The sequence below is a fragment of the Polyodon spathula genome, chromosome 2, assembly GCF_017654505.1.
Source record: "Polyodon spathula isolate WHYD16114869_AA chromosome 2, ASM1765450v1, whole genome shotgun sequence".
NCBI classification, from domain to species: Eukaryota; Metazoa; Chordata; class Actinopteri; order Acipenseriformes; family Polyodontidae; genus Polyodon; species Polyodon spathula.
The window spans coordinates 59995149-60009208 of record NC_054535.1 but is presented as its reverse complement, the minus strand read 5'-3'; the positions used below and the strand labels follow the sequence as shown (position 1 = coordinate 60009208).

The 14060-nt window shown below is 35.1% G+C and overlaps 1 protein-coding gene across 2 annotated transcripts in view; it reads right to left on the bottom strand.

Moving 5' to 3' along the window:
• LOC121298854 (bone morphogenetic protein receptor type-1B) overlaps window positions 1-13092 on the bottom strand; it is a 77804-nt gene extending 64712 nt beyond the window's left edge. For both annotated transcript variants that reach the window (XM_041226109.1, XM_041226118.1), the window contains exon 1: window positions 12899-13092. In XM_041226109.1, the coding sequence (XP_041082043.1) occupies window positions 12899-12971 (73 nt within the window). In that variant the 5' untranslated portion in view covers window positions 12972-13092. The remainder of the gene's footprint in view (window positions 1-12898) is intronic.
• Between the last annotated feature and the right edge of the window lie 968 nt (window positions 13093-14060).

Below are 14060 nucleotides of genomic sequence, written 5' to 3'. Positions count from 1 at the left end.
GACTCTTCAGTTTTGTGCTTTGCTTGTTCGATATTTTCAATCTTGCAATTTGCTCAAAGACTGAATTAACATTTCATTGAGTTCATCATTTGTTTTCATTTTTAAATGCTCACATCGCAAAATGATCATTCGAAAACACAAGCAGTGAGCAGCAATGTCACAATGCATGTCGGTCTTCTAATTAAAGCTACTGTAGAACATTAGCGACGCAGTATACAACACAACAGAATAAAACAAAACATCAAATAGCAACCAATATATTCAAAATTTGTTTAATTCTAACAAATAATAACATTAAGGAAGAGACCCCCCCCCCCCCCCCCCCCCCCCCCCCCCCCCCCGCCCCCCCCCCACCCCACCCCCCCCCCCCCCCCCCCCCCCCCCCCCCGCGGGGCCCTTGCGGCCCTCAGAGGGTGGGGGACTCAGCCAGCCTCAGAGAGGCCAAGAAAGGTGCTCGGACCTGGAAAAGAAACTAGAGAGACTGATAGCAGGTTGTGGCCTCCATGGGGCTAGCGCATAAGTTGCGAAAGTATAGATGTGGCCAGGGTACCCCTTTGACCGGCGAGCAGTGACTTGGGCAGGAGGGGAGTGAGGCACACTTCCCCTTAGAGGGATCCCTGTGTGGACGATGCAGTATTAGAAAAGGAGTGGAGGAGGAGGACAAAAAACAAACACAAGACTAAGAGAGAAAGTAGTGCTAGGTTAATATAGGAAAAAGGGGGAGACTGACAGGCGGAACTGCCAAACGGAACTCCCGGTGCTGCCCTGGCAACACCACTTGACTGACGTGGCGAGTGCTGCACGAGGCTATTAGAAATGAAAAGACTTTGTGATGACTGACACAGTTGTGAGGCTTTAAAGTAGATCTCTGATTGCCACATGAAGTTCAAAGTCTGCATTCTGGCGGTTTAAAAGGTTATTTAAGATTGGACAGCAAATATTTACAGGGTCTTTAAGTTGAGCTTCAAGCCACAAAAAAGAACAGAATTAACTGTTCAAATAATCCTGCCATAGAGTTTTTACAGGTACATACAATCTCTGTATGCTTAAACAAGCTTAAACACTGATTGTGAATCAATGTGGACAAAGGCTGACCGTCTGTTTCGCATTTAGCCTCTACATCCAAACCAGATGTTATAGGTATAGGGCACATGAGTGAAAAGCTCCTGTAGCCACTGTGACTAATTCTTACTAAATGTATAGGTATAGTTTGTGAGTCACACATAGAGTTTTTAACCTCTGCCTTTTCAAAAGAATAATTAAATTATACAATATGCTTATGGGTTCTATTAGATCAAGATGCTATTGATCTTAAGCTGTTTTTTATCAAGCCACTGCACTTTGGAATGGTTTTCTTCAAAACATCAAACCTCACGTAATAGGAAGTGTGCAGCCAAACCATGGTCAGTTTAAAAGGGTTGGTAAATCTCACACTAAAAAGACATGCAAATTGACCAAAAACTGGTTTATTTTTTCATGGAAGCATGTCCAAAAGCTGTACCTTATGTTCATGAGACTTCAGCAGTGAAGATTGCATTTGTGACGTAACATCGTGCAACTTTCTACTTTAACTAAAGGCTGTACTAAGCAATTCTTTATTATCTGAGATCTGGTAGGAATAGCCCTTGCAAGTTTCTTTGACCAAATAGGAAAACATAAGCATATAGTACGAGGGGTTTAAAGACCTCTTCATTCAGTATTTTTTTTTTTTTTTATGTGACACAATTTATTCAGCATTTCAAATTATTGTATTTGACTCATAAAATGATAGTGCTTTATAATTTAGTTGTTTTATAAGCAAGGTTTTTGTAAAAATACTGATGCAACTACAAATTTAAAAAATGCAACCCTTTGCAATGAATAAATAAATAAATAGCAAAGCCCTTTGCAGAGCACAGAAAGATATTTTTTCATCTCTTACACTTTTGTTATCTTTGTGTTTGGTCATTGGAAGCTGATTGCTTTAAGTCTACACTTTTCTGTCCCTTAGCAATAAGATGCAATTCGTTGTTCACTAGCATTAAGTAGTATCTATCGTGAGACAAAAAAAGTCACGTTTGTACACCAAAATCTACTAAATTAGAACAGCTGGGAATTGGTGCCAGATTTCTTTTAGAAGAAGTGTAGGAGCATGACAGGAAGGGAGTCCACCTGCAAGGACCTCCTAATAACCTGGATCATTAGCTCCAGTTGATCCTGGCAGAAGACGTGACAGAGTAAACACTGGCAGCTCTGCATCCTCTCCAGATCAAATGGATCGGAAGATACTAGGAGCACGCCATCAGCCTATGATGAGAGGACTACCTTTGTGTCCGGATCGCCTGGCACCACCCTTGCGAGTCCCCTTTGCAGGAGACAGAGGAAAGGCTCGATGCACAGCACATATAATTGACCAGACAGAGGGCATCCTTGACGTAGTTCTTTCCTGAAAGCGAAGGGCTCCATCAGGGACCAGTTAACCGTCAAAGGGCACTCAGCAGAGGCGTACAGCATTCGGAAGAGGCCAACAAGTCATGGCCCGAATCAGAATGCTTGCAGGGTTCAAAAGAGATAATATTAATCCACCTGGTCAAATGCCTCCTCTTGATCTAGACAGAAAGGCAACCTACTGACAAATCATCCTGCTATAATGCAGAAGATTCAGAACCAGGAAGATGTTATCGAAAATTGTCTGGTTCAGGACCATGTAGGACTGGTCTGGGTGGACCACGTCTGCCAGCACAGGGTTCAGCCTCAGGTAGGCGGCCTTGGCCACAATTTTGTAGTCTGTGCATAAGGTATGTAAATTAATCAAATAGTGGTCATGTTAATTAATGCATTCTCTGTTAGTAAATGGGACAGTAAACAAACATTTATGGTGCATGCTAAGCTCACTACTCTTAATGTGCACGTTACAGCTACATTTAGTGCCCTTTCGTAAATAAGGCCTTTAGGCCCATATTCATAAAACTTACAGTCTCCTTTATCGTGTCAGTAATAGTGTTTAACATGACATTATTTCATCGAGTGATGCATAAACGTCATTTACTGTCCAAAAAACATCACTCATCTCGAAGTTAGAATAACTTGCCCTTAGAGAACAGAGAGATATCTTGAAACATGATCCAGAAGAGTGAGAAGACCCCGCAGTTTTGTTTACAATCTGACGTTCACCTTGGCAGCGCTTCTGGCAGCATATGATCTCCCTTTTTACAGTAACAGCCGCATTAACCCAATCAGCTATCTCCTGACATATTTTTTCAGCCACAGGACCTTGTATTTCCAAACAGCTGATCTGTGTTGACAAGTATCTATTCTTTTAATACTACTAGTTACTGGAGAGTGAATGTAGGTTTTCTTAACCTCTTACTCACTTCCTGCACCTTTTAGTACAGGGGTCCCTTGCTATACAGACAGTTATGCCATAAATTCTGATATGTCTGATACGTCCCTGATCATAACCAATTTAGTGTGATGCTAGGAATTGCATTACCCAAAGAGACCAATTGAAATAAAAATGACAGTTACACCTACCGGATGAAAATAAACCCAACAGATACAAGTAGCTACTAAATCACTAAAACAAAGAACATGATTAAAAGATGGATATAAACATACCATACAGAGTTTAAACAAACTGAGATCAATCGGTTGGAAAAGGGCAAGAAGCTTGCAGAAACACTGCTGGACTCCAGTGGTTTGAAATGCGAGATGTGGACTACAATATTCTGAATCTGAAGTCTTTGATTGCTTTTTGCAAAGAAAAGAAGGTTTGAAGTAGACTATGTGTTACTTGTAGCCATATGTACACTGCACGGTTTTATATATATATATTTAAAAATTCTGTAAAGCGTGTGTATATGTAAGGTACTGTATAGTATCATAACGTGTTAATGCGGCACCATGATCTGTTTTGTGTACTAAGTAGGCTGCATAAAAGAAAATGTGCTAAAATCATTTAGTTTCAATTGAACATTTAACCTTTGTAATGCAGCAGCATGACTTGTTTTGTGTTACCGGCAGCCTATAGGCCAAAGTATAAGAAAGTGCGCTGGGTTATTCACTTGATTTTACTACTGTGCTGTACAGCTACAGCCAAAAGTTTTGCATCACCTAGGATTTTAGGATTGAAACATAATTTAAAAAAAAAGAACATCATTTTTTTATTTTTATTTCATTTAACATAATAGTAGTACACGATTTCATGAAAGATTTCAAAATGTCAATTTTTTTAATTTATCAGGTTTTCGTTATTATATGGAAAATGACAAAGTGGTATGTAATTCAATATGTTAATGTAATATTATTCAGCAGGTTTCATTCAAAATATGTTAATTCTACAGGGTGATGCAAATCTCCAGACATGTGCCATACCCATAATGGGTCGGTGAATGCCATTGTCACATTAAGTAGGGGACACAGCTCATTTGCATACCTCTGACAATTGGTCCTTGAATTTCTATCCGAGCAAAATTGATGCATGTTAATATTTGATTTTATAATTACTTTTATATTCTGTATCTAAATATAGCTGTGTTATGCATCATAAACTGTTAATGTTACAAAATTGGCCACAAACACATTTTTTGTGGTTTTATTACTGGTTTTGAATCAACAAACAATCTTATTTTCCTTTAATAAAGCATATTGCACGTTGGAATAAATGCTCATATGGTCAGGTGGGGGTTGTATACTTTCTGGTGTCAGAGCCCAATATACCTATCTACGACCCTGGAACACGAATTAGTTCTGTAACAGCTATCTTTAATCAAGAGGGGGAGGTGAAATCACTTCATTTTACCTGGTGCAGGCTTAGTAGGGGGTGGTTTTGGGACTATAGAATACTTGAATTAAAATGATGGTGGTTAGAAAGTACTGCATTTGTCATTACACAGTACAAATTTGTATACAAGTTTATTCATTTTAGTAATGCAGCACTGTACCAGATTGTTTGAATGGAAACATTGTATTTCCACTATAGTACAGTAGTCCCTCTCTAAACCAGACATGTCAGCAGACAGACAGGTTGTCCAAAATAACAAGGTGTCTGGTCAAAAAAACTCAGTTTATTTTAAATGTACAAATCATTGCGCTGAAATAACATGAATGTGTTCTCTGTACATATTACCTTATGTAAATAATATAAATCCGTACAGTAGGCCTATAGAGTATACAGTACAGTCGTAAAATCAAATGAATACCTAGCACACTTTCTTTGTACTTTAGCCTATAGCCTACCAATAAGACAAAATGAATCATGCTGCTGCATTCTTTACACATAACTATACAATGTAGAAATAACACAAGATTAGTTTAAACTGAAACTAAATTATTTTAGCACATATTATTTTTTACTGTAGCCTACTAGTACACAATTAACACAAAATAGATCATAGTGCCGCATTAGCACATTACACTAATACAGTAGCTTATCTATATACTACACACACTAAATCAATCATTTTTAAATTTACATAGAAAATGTTACAGTGTACGTGTGGCTGCAAGTAAAACACACACTCTACCTGCTACTCCTCATCCTTTTCCACCCTTTTAAGCTCATACTCCACCCAGTGTTTATATGCCCTATTTTAATCATGTTTTCATTTTAGTGATTTAGTAGACTGCTTGCTGCTTTTTTTTTTTGCCCCTTCCCCTTTTTTATATGCTTTTTATAAATAATAAATAATCGCATTGCAGGAGATGCAGGCATGGCAGGAGATGAAAGCGACCGAAGCAGGAGTACAGACATACAGTAAACCAGAGGCAGCAGCAACAAAACATTCATTTCACCACAAAATGCTCTTTTAAGAGCCACCCAAATCTTTTCTAAAATGCTGAATGTTTAAGATATTGTTTTAAAAAGTATTCATTTTCAGAATGGGCTTGGAACCGCTGTAGTTCTGGTAGAGTTTAGGGAGAAGGGGCAGAGTGGTCAGAATGGGGTTTTGAATTGATTTGAATACTTTTGTTTTTTTTCACTACTTGAATTAGAGTCAATGATTTCCAACTCATTCAAAATCTCACCTACACTTTATTTTTATTGCAATAAAATGGCTACTTTTTTTTTTTTTTTTGTGGCGTATGGATAACTACCAGTGATTTGCCACGTTTTGATAAAAAGTGCTGACCTATGGTGATATGCTGTAATGGCAACACTCTCATGTGACTTGTTTTGACCAGTCAGGATAGAGTATTTAAAATACCCATTTTATAAATTAAAATCTTCTATTTTTCCTTATGTCTGCGCTCATTGTAGAAAAAAAGGCATACATTTGAGGTGATAGTGGAATATAACAGAAACACAAGTTTTTGATTTCCAAATGCAGAGAGGTCGTGGGGGGGAGGGCTGCTATAAATGCACCCGGAGACAAGGAGTGTTCTGAAAAGTTTTTTTCAGTTAGACTGACTGGATTATGTTCGAAAGATATGTTGTTTTTTTTTTTCTCTAAGATTGTAATTTTATTTAAATGGTCCGCAGTTGCTACAAGGATAATGGCACCGATGTCTCTATTTATAAATGTGTGTTAATTCACACTTTTGAGCTGTTGTTGTGCAAAAACTATTACACAGTAACAATGACTCTTGACAGCACCAACAAAAGTCAACAGATTCTCAAACTACTGCAACTATTCTAGGTCACTGAGGGTACTATTGCCAATGTATGTTATTATCATCAACATAACATTAAAGTATCAGATTCCATATTGACAAACAGCACCAAATTCATTCAGGTATGTTTCCTAATACTTTGTCATGTTCATGTTTTTTAATTGTTTTAATTCACTTTATTGTAACTTGTTTTTATTGATTTGTAAAGCACTTTGAGATACTGTAGTGTGAAATGCGCTATATAAATAAACAAACTTACAACAACAAAAATAAAGATATAGCATACAATAAATGAAATTGAATAAATACATATAAAACTGTGACCTCAGTCAGAAAGCTTGAAAGCTTCCATGTGTGTAGTCCTATATGTATTCAAAAACAGACAGACCCCTGCACTCTGAAAACACAAGAATCTATTGTACAATCGCTCTTTCACTAGACTCGACTGAAATACCCTGAATTAACATGACTTCAGTGTCCAGCTGGTTTCAGCAAAATCTGTGCGGATAAACCTGTTGTAATCCCGTGGAGTCAGTTACAGGAATAATTCAGTAGTTACAGGTCAGGAGCCACAGGTGCTGCACTGAAACATGGCACTAAACACCAATTTTTTTTAAATGATCCAGTTTTAGAAATACCCTGAAAGGCAAGTCTGACAACAGCCCAGGTTTTGTTTAGAGAACATAATCCACATCCCTGAACTGCTGACAGGAAGCAACAGTGTTTGCTTAACTTCAAATTTTCTCTCAACGATCAAAGTAGGGAGTTTCAGAAATCAGGGACACAACACATTTGGCTTTCCAGGGTGTTTAACACATTGTGGTTTGGTATCATAGCACAAATACTTTTACTTTAAAAAGGAGGTAGGAATGTGTCACACCTTTCACAAAGGCTACACACTGTCAGTGGTTTACAACAGTTTAAAACAATGAGTCCTTCAGGTACTGTATGAGTATGACTTGTACAAGATGCATTTACTTTCAGAAAAAAAAAAAAAAAACAGAATACTACTTAAAAGGGTGTCAAATGATAATTACAATCAAAAATGTTTAGGTGCTGCCTAAATGTTTTAGACTTTTTATTACTTGTATGTATTGTACTGATATTTTTGTCTGCCGTGATGTAAAGTACGAGTCTAAAAAAGTCCTATGGGTAATTATGTAACTTCATCTACAGCTATGGCCAAAAGTTTTGCATTACCTGAATTTTATGAGACATAATAAAAAATAAATAAATAAATTAAAAACCTGTGAAAATCTTACATCATGTAATCAAACACAAAACTACAAAAATATATTGCAAAAGTCTACCAGAAGCCATATTAGTAGTGTGGTATTTCATGTTAGGTTTCAAAATGTCACATTTTTCCATTTTTGTCAGTTTTTTGTTAAGTATATAGAAAACCACAAAGCGATTTGTAATTCTATATGTTAATGTAACATTATTCAACAGGTTTCGTTCGACTTTATGAAGCAAAATGTGTTAATCATATAGGGGGATGCAAAACCTTTGGCCATAGCGGTAGTGCCTCATAATTATCTGTGAAAAAAGATGTGTACAATTAAAATGATTGTTTGGTATTTAAATCTCTAAAAATGAAAGACAAATCTTTGACGCACTTCTGGATTCTGGATATTCATAATATACTAATACGTCTCGCTGTCAACAAGGACGGTTATTGTAAACAGCCTGCAAATTAAACCTCATTGATTTGACTGTCATTGTAGGGTGGCAATTACTAATCAATTATAACAGTGACTTTCAGAAAAAAAGACCAAAATAACTCATTCAAAACCAACTAACTGCAATCTTCTATTTTCATCTTTGTTTAACTGATCACATAATACTGTACAGTAAATATACATAATTGCACTGGAGAGAGCTATGTATTTTAAAAGACTACAACGACTATTAAATTTTTCAAGTGGACTCATGTGAGCCTGATCAGATTAAAAACAGCGTTTTCAAATCCAGTCTAAATCTGACCCAATCAAATATTTAAAGCAAAATACAAAAATAATTTAAACTTAATGTGTCAAATTATTGGAAGAGACTTTTAAAATACAACACCCTTGATATAGCACCAATGTCAATGCATGTAAATACTATACAAACTAATAATACAACATTATTAATGGATACAACAAAATAAGAATAGGTTTACTGTGCCTTACAAGCACTCTATAATGTGGCTGGACCACGATGCTATCCCTTGTAATTAACTTAGCAAATTGTAAATGCTAAATGACCATCATGATAATTCAAATTAACCAGAGGACTAATGATGTAACAACTGAATCAATTACAGATGCAAATTGTTGTACAGTACTACATGTTGCTGGAAGACAGACACAGATAAACACTGTTCTTCAGTAAAACAAAAACAAATACACTAAATATATTTTTTTGACTATTGATTTAATGATTTAGTTAAACATGAATCCGTAATAACTGTCTATTATTAAAATAGTAAACTACTCTTGATTCTGTGAATACAGTAAGATAATACAGGTACTTGGCAGCCATGCCACCTTCTACCAGTTAAGAGCTGTGTTTAAATAAGTTTTCTTCTTCCGAAAAAGATGGTTTGCCATAACAGTGAAGCTTCAGACTTCCATAATCAATCACTATACATTTCTAGTAGTGTCGGCAGATGCCCAGAAGGCAAATGTACCACCCGACTGTGCAGGCTCAAATATCAGTTTGAGGCACTAGGGACAGGGGAAAAAAACTAAAGGTGTAGTTGAGACAGCTGGGTTACATTGTGAAACAGTGTGCACATAGACTTCAGTGTTTATTTTCAAGAAAATATGTTTGTTTTCTGTTGGACCTGAAAAGGTTTAGTTTCAGGTCACCCTAGCTACTCTATTCCTCAGGCCTGTACTATACCTAAAGTCTTCATTTTCTAAGGACTTTTAATTTAAAAAAAAAAATCAAGGTCAGAATGTAGACTGGAAAAGAACACCATGACCTTATTTACATTGTTGTGGCTCTTACTTTAGTAAGATAATCATGTTATTGTTATTCTCCCTAAAGACAGCTCCTACTGCAAATTCTTGCTTCTGATAATAGCAGCACATTTCTTAGTTTCAGTTGGTGTGTGAAATGTCAGGCCTAAAGACATATGTGGTATAAAGCTGTCAGCCAGATCTCAAAAAGAGAGAGAAAAGCAATGTTTATGTTTACATGTTTACCATTTCCAACAACATACAAAATATATTTTAAACCAACAATGCAATACAAAAAATAGCTCAGAATATGCCACAGAGCGCATATATATATATATATATATATATATATATATATATATATATATATATATATATATCCTTCCTTGTGAATGCCATTGCCTGTATTTTTAAAGAAATCATAATTCTAATTTTTATTGAAAAACAAAAGATAATACTTAAACAGCTACTTTCTAAATAAAAGATAATTTGAATCTAAATGGAATAGATATGGTTAAGTTACTATGACAAGCTAAGTACAAAGTAGTTGCATTTAAGTGATTAGTGTGTGTAAAGTTGTTTCAATTTAATATAAATGACAGACAAAGGCAAAACAGCTAACATGGTGAAAGGTTATATTAAAAAAAAAACACACATTGTAGGACATCCTCAGATGTTTTGAAATAGAGAAGACAATTGGAGACATGAATCTCATAAATTTTGTGACAAACGTTTTGAACTGGAAAACAATTGTTAAAAGATGGCACTGTACAGTAGAACATGCTAAGCCATGCTAAGTTTTTCAAATACTAGCTACTTCAAAAGGATCACTCTTCATTTATTAATTTGGAAACCTCTAATAAACCCTTTTGACAGGCTCACAACAAAAAAACACAAAGTCCCCTAGCCGCATGGAGAGTGGAAGCAGCCAGATCTGTTGAAGAGATTTCTCCCTACCCACTTCATATTAACAAGCATCCCGGGTAACACAGACAGTGTCACAAGCAAGTTTGTGTTTGTGTAAGACTGTTATATTGTTGTTGGCAGCCACAAAAAAAGCCTGCTAAGAATGCTAGCAAATGAAACCCAGCTGGTTAAGCATAATACCAGATGTTCCCAACATTGCACTGCTTTGATAGATCAAATTGAGCAGAAAGCAACACGTGAAATATTTGTGAAAATTTAATTTTGTCCCGTATTGTATTAAAGGGACTCGGGAAACTGAATTCTTATAAAAAAACAGTGAGTGCATTCTAATGTTCTAATGGTTCTGACAGAACTTCAGTTTTCTGCTATGGAAGCTTGTAGTTTAGGACAGACCACAGTAGCATAAATGTACAAACATGCAGCTGTCTAGTTTTCCGTGGGAAACTTGAAGACTATGATAACCAGGAAAGTCAGTGACACTTATACAGAATAAATAATCAGACAGAATTAAAGCTGTTAAGAGAAATTTAGAGATACATATACCGCCAAATGACCAAATCTAAGTCTTTGGGTTATTAATGGTAAAGTCCAAGAAGAGTGTTGTATTTGAGACATGTATTCAAAACCAAGCAACAACATTGGACCAAAAGCATTGAACAGATACAATAGTTTAAAATTACCAAATGTATTCTTTCTTATATGTTTACTAGTAGCTATATGAAACAGATAACTCCCAGCCTTTCTACAGTATAAAAGGTTAACTTATATACACAACTTTATATTGATCACGCAGTACAAGAGATATTGAAGAGGGCAATGTTACTTGTTACTTAATTCTGTGTCAATATGTTTATAATAATAATAATAATAATAATAATAATAATATTTTATAAAGTGCCTTTCATGACAAGTCATCACAAAGTGCTGTACATAAGAAGACAAAAGAAAAATAAACAATAAGAAAAATATCAACATTAAATCTAAAAAAAAAAAGCCTGTTAACAAACTAGTTTTAACGCGAGATTTAAAAACATCATAATTTCTTTGGGAAGAGCACTGGCATAGGAACAGAATGTCGGATCACCCACAGTTTATACTACAAGACTTAACACAGGGACTTTCAAAGTTATTTCACAAGCTAGTAATTACTTTGATATCTTTAAAAGCAATTTGTGGACCTGACTAAAAATAACTGAAAATGTTAATATTAATAATAGAGTATAATATCAGTGTAATTTTGAAATAGAGCATAGGATATCCAATAGAAATGTTTTCTGATATCACTTAAAAATAAATAAATGGCATAAATACATACATATACAATTAGTACATACAATTTGAACATGAAACATACTCTAATAAGGCACAGTTAATTGGGTACTTTTATCAAGGGCTGTAATAACACAAAACTAAACAAAATTCCAGTTCTCTGACAAATTCAGCACAAGCAAAGTAAAACCAGTGATAGTAAGAACTGTGCATATTTACCCTGATTCACCACTCTCTATTAAGTCAATTAAACTAATAAATCCATTCTTATTTGTACTTAATTTGTCTCTACAAACAGGGGTGAGAAAACTGCAGATTACGGGTAACTGTCAGAAACTTTACTGTAAGGTGTGACTCGTTTTTCAAGTTCAATAAACTGCAGGACTAAGACATATTTCAATATGTATGGAGGACAAGGTGACCTGGCAGAGATGTGTAATCCAGTAATGGAATATGATGTTGACTTCTATTAGTTGACATCTATATGCGTAAAAAGCCTACATTTAAAAACTTAAAATATCTAGAAGCATGATAAAACCCGGTAGCTCTATACTTGTTTTTTTTAAATAACCGTACTGTTAGTCTGTCAAGCCTTAACAGTCAAGGCAGAACATCCATATATATATATTATTATTTATATATATATTATTTGGCAGACGCGTTTATCCACCAATATGCTATATAGAACACAAATAGGAACCAAAGGCAGCTTCATTAGTTTTGAAACACTGTATTAAAATGAAATTACTGTATGGGAGAAACCACAACTACTTCATAAACGGGATACTTTAAACTCAAACAACTTCACAGCCTAAAACCATTGTATCTGCACCAAAAAGTAACACGCAAATGTAAATTGTAAGCTGAGTAGAATGTTTAACTTTTACCAGCTGTGCTCACAAAATCAGCATTTAAAATTCCAAGGCTGGTGCACATATCATGTCAATGTTAGTTGCATTATATATATATATATATATATATATATATATATATATATATATATATATATATATATATATATATATATATATATATACGTACACACACACACACACACACACACACACACACAACAAATGCCCATGTGTGCATCAGTTAATATTTTGTCTCAAACCACTGTGCTCAAAATCCTTTAGTCATATATTATTTATTCATCTCCTTACCCTTGGTTTGTAGAGACAGCAACATGAGTAAGGAAATATGAATCTGCCAACTTGGTTCCTCAAGCCAACCCATCACTTCAAAGCTGTAGGGATATTCCAAATGCCTAGTGCTGTTTTTCCCTTTCCGGATCTCAGATAGTGTACGATCCAGCCAAGTCAGCTCCTCCACAAACAGTCAGCAGTAAGAGCCTGAGAGGAGGGAATGTTAAAGACAAGACTGTTACAAACTGCTTCTATCACTAGATAGACCTCGGTTGGACACCTCATGGGGACGACAACAAAAGGGCAGCTGAGATCCTGAGCAGGACTGGATTCCAGTTACAGGAGCATGGATTCACTTCTCACACTTGAAGGCTTCTGTTTTCAGAGGGGGGCCTTCACCCCTGCAGGCAGGGAAATCTCACAAGGCCTCTTTTTTGCATTTCAGTCAGTAGAACAAAACTGAATACACATTTGAAGACAGCTTGTGGTTTATTTTCATTTCTAAGCTGGTCTACATATTTTCTCCAGATGGGCATGCATGATGAAAGATGAGGTGCTTTATGTATGCCCTATCTTTTAAAAATCTTGGTTCTTTTAAAAAATCTAAATACTGAAATACAATCAAATTTCTTTCATTTTTGAAAACACAAACTTCCTTTAAAATATTTGCATTGTCACAAATTCAGCCAATATACATCTGCAGCTTATTTGTAATAATTTAATGTACGTACTGTTTTTATGTAAAGGATTTGATACGTATATATATATATATATATACCTATATATATATATAATATAATATATATATAGATATATTATATATATACATGTACGACATACCTGCTGGATTACACCTAATCAGGAAACCTTTATAATCCACCATAAAATAATTAAAATAAACAAATGCACAAATAAATAAATAAATAAATAAAAGCTTTTTGTTTAGACTCAAAATGATATAACATTTTAATTTCATTTTTTTGAAAAATAAAATAAAATCTCAGATTTACTTAAAATTATTTGAGTTTAAATTAAATGCTTAAGAAAAAAAATGATCACAACATAAGCATGAAGCTAAACAGAACACTTCAACAACAAAGTTGTTTCTCCACGAGGAATACTTCACTCAATCACAGAACAAACTAAACTTCTGGCCAACTTAGGAACAGCTTATTGTTTT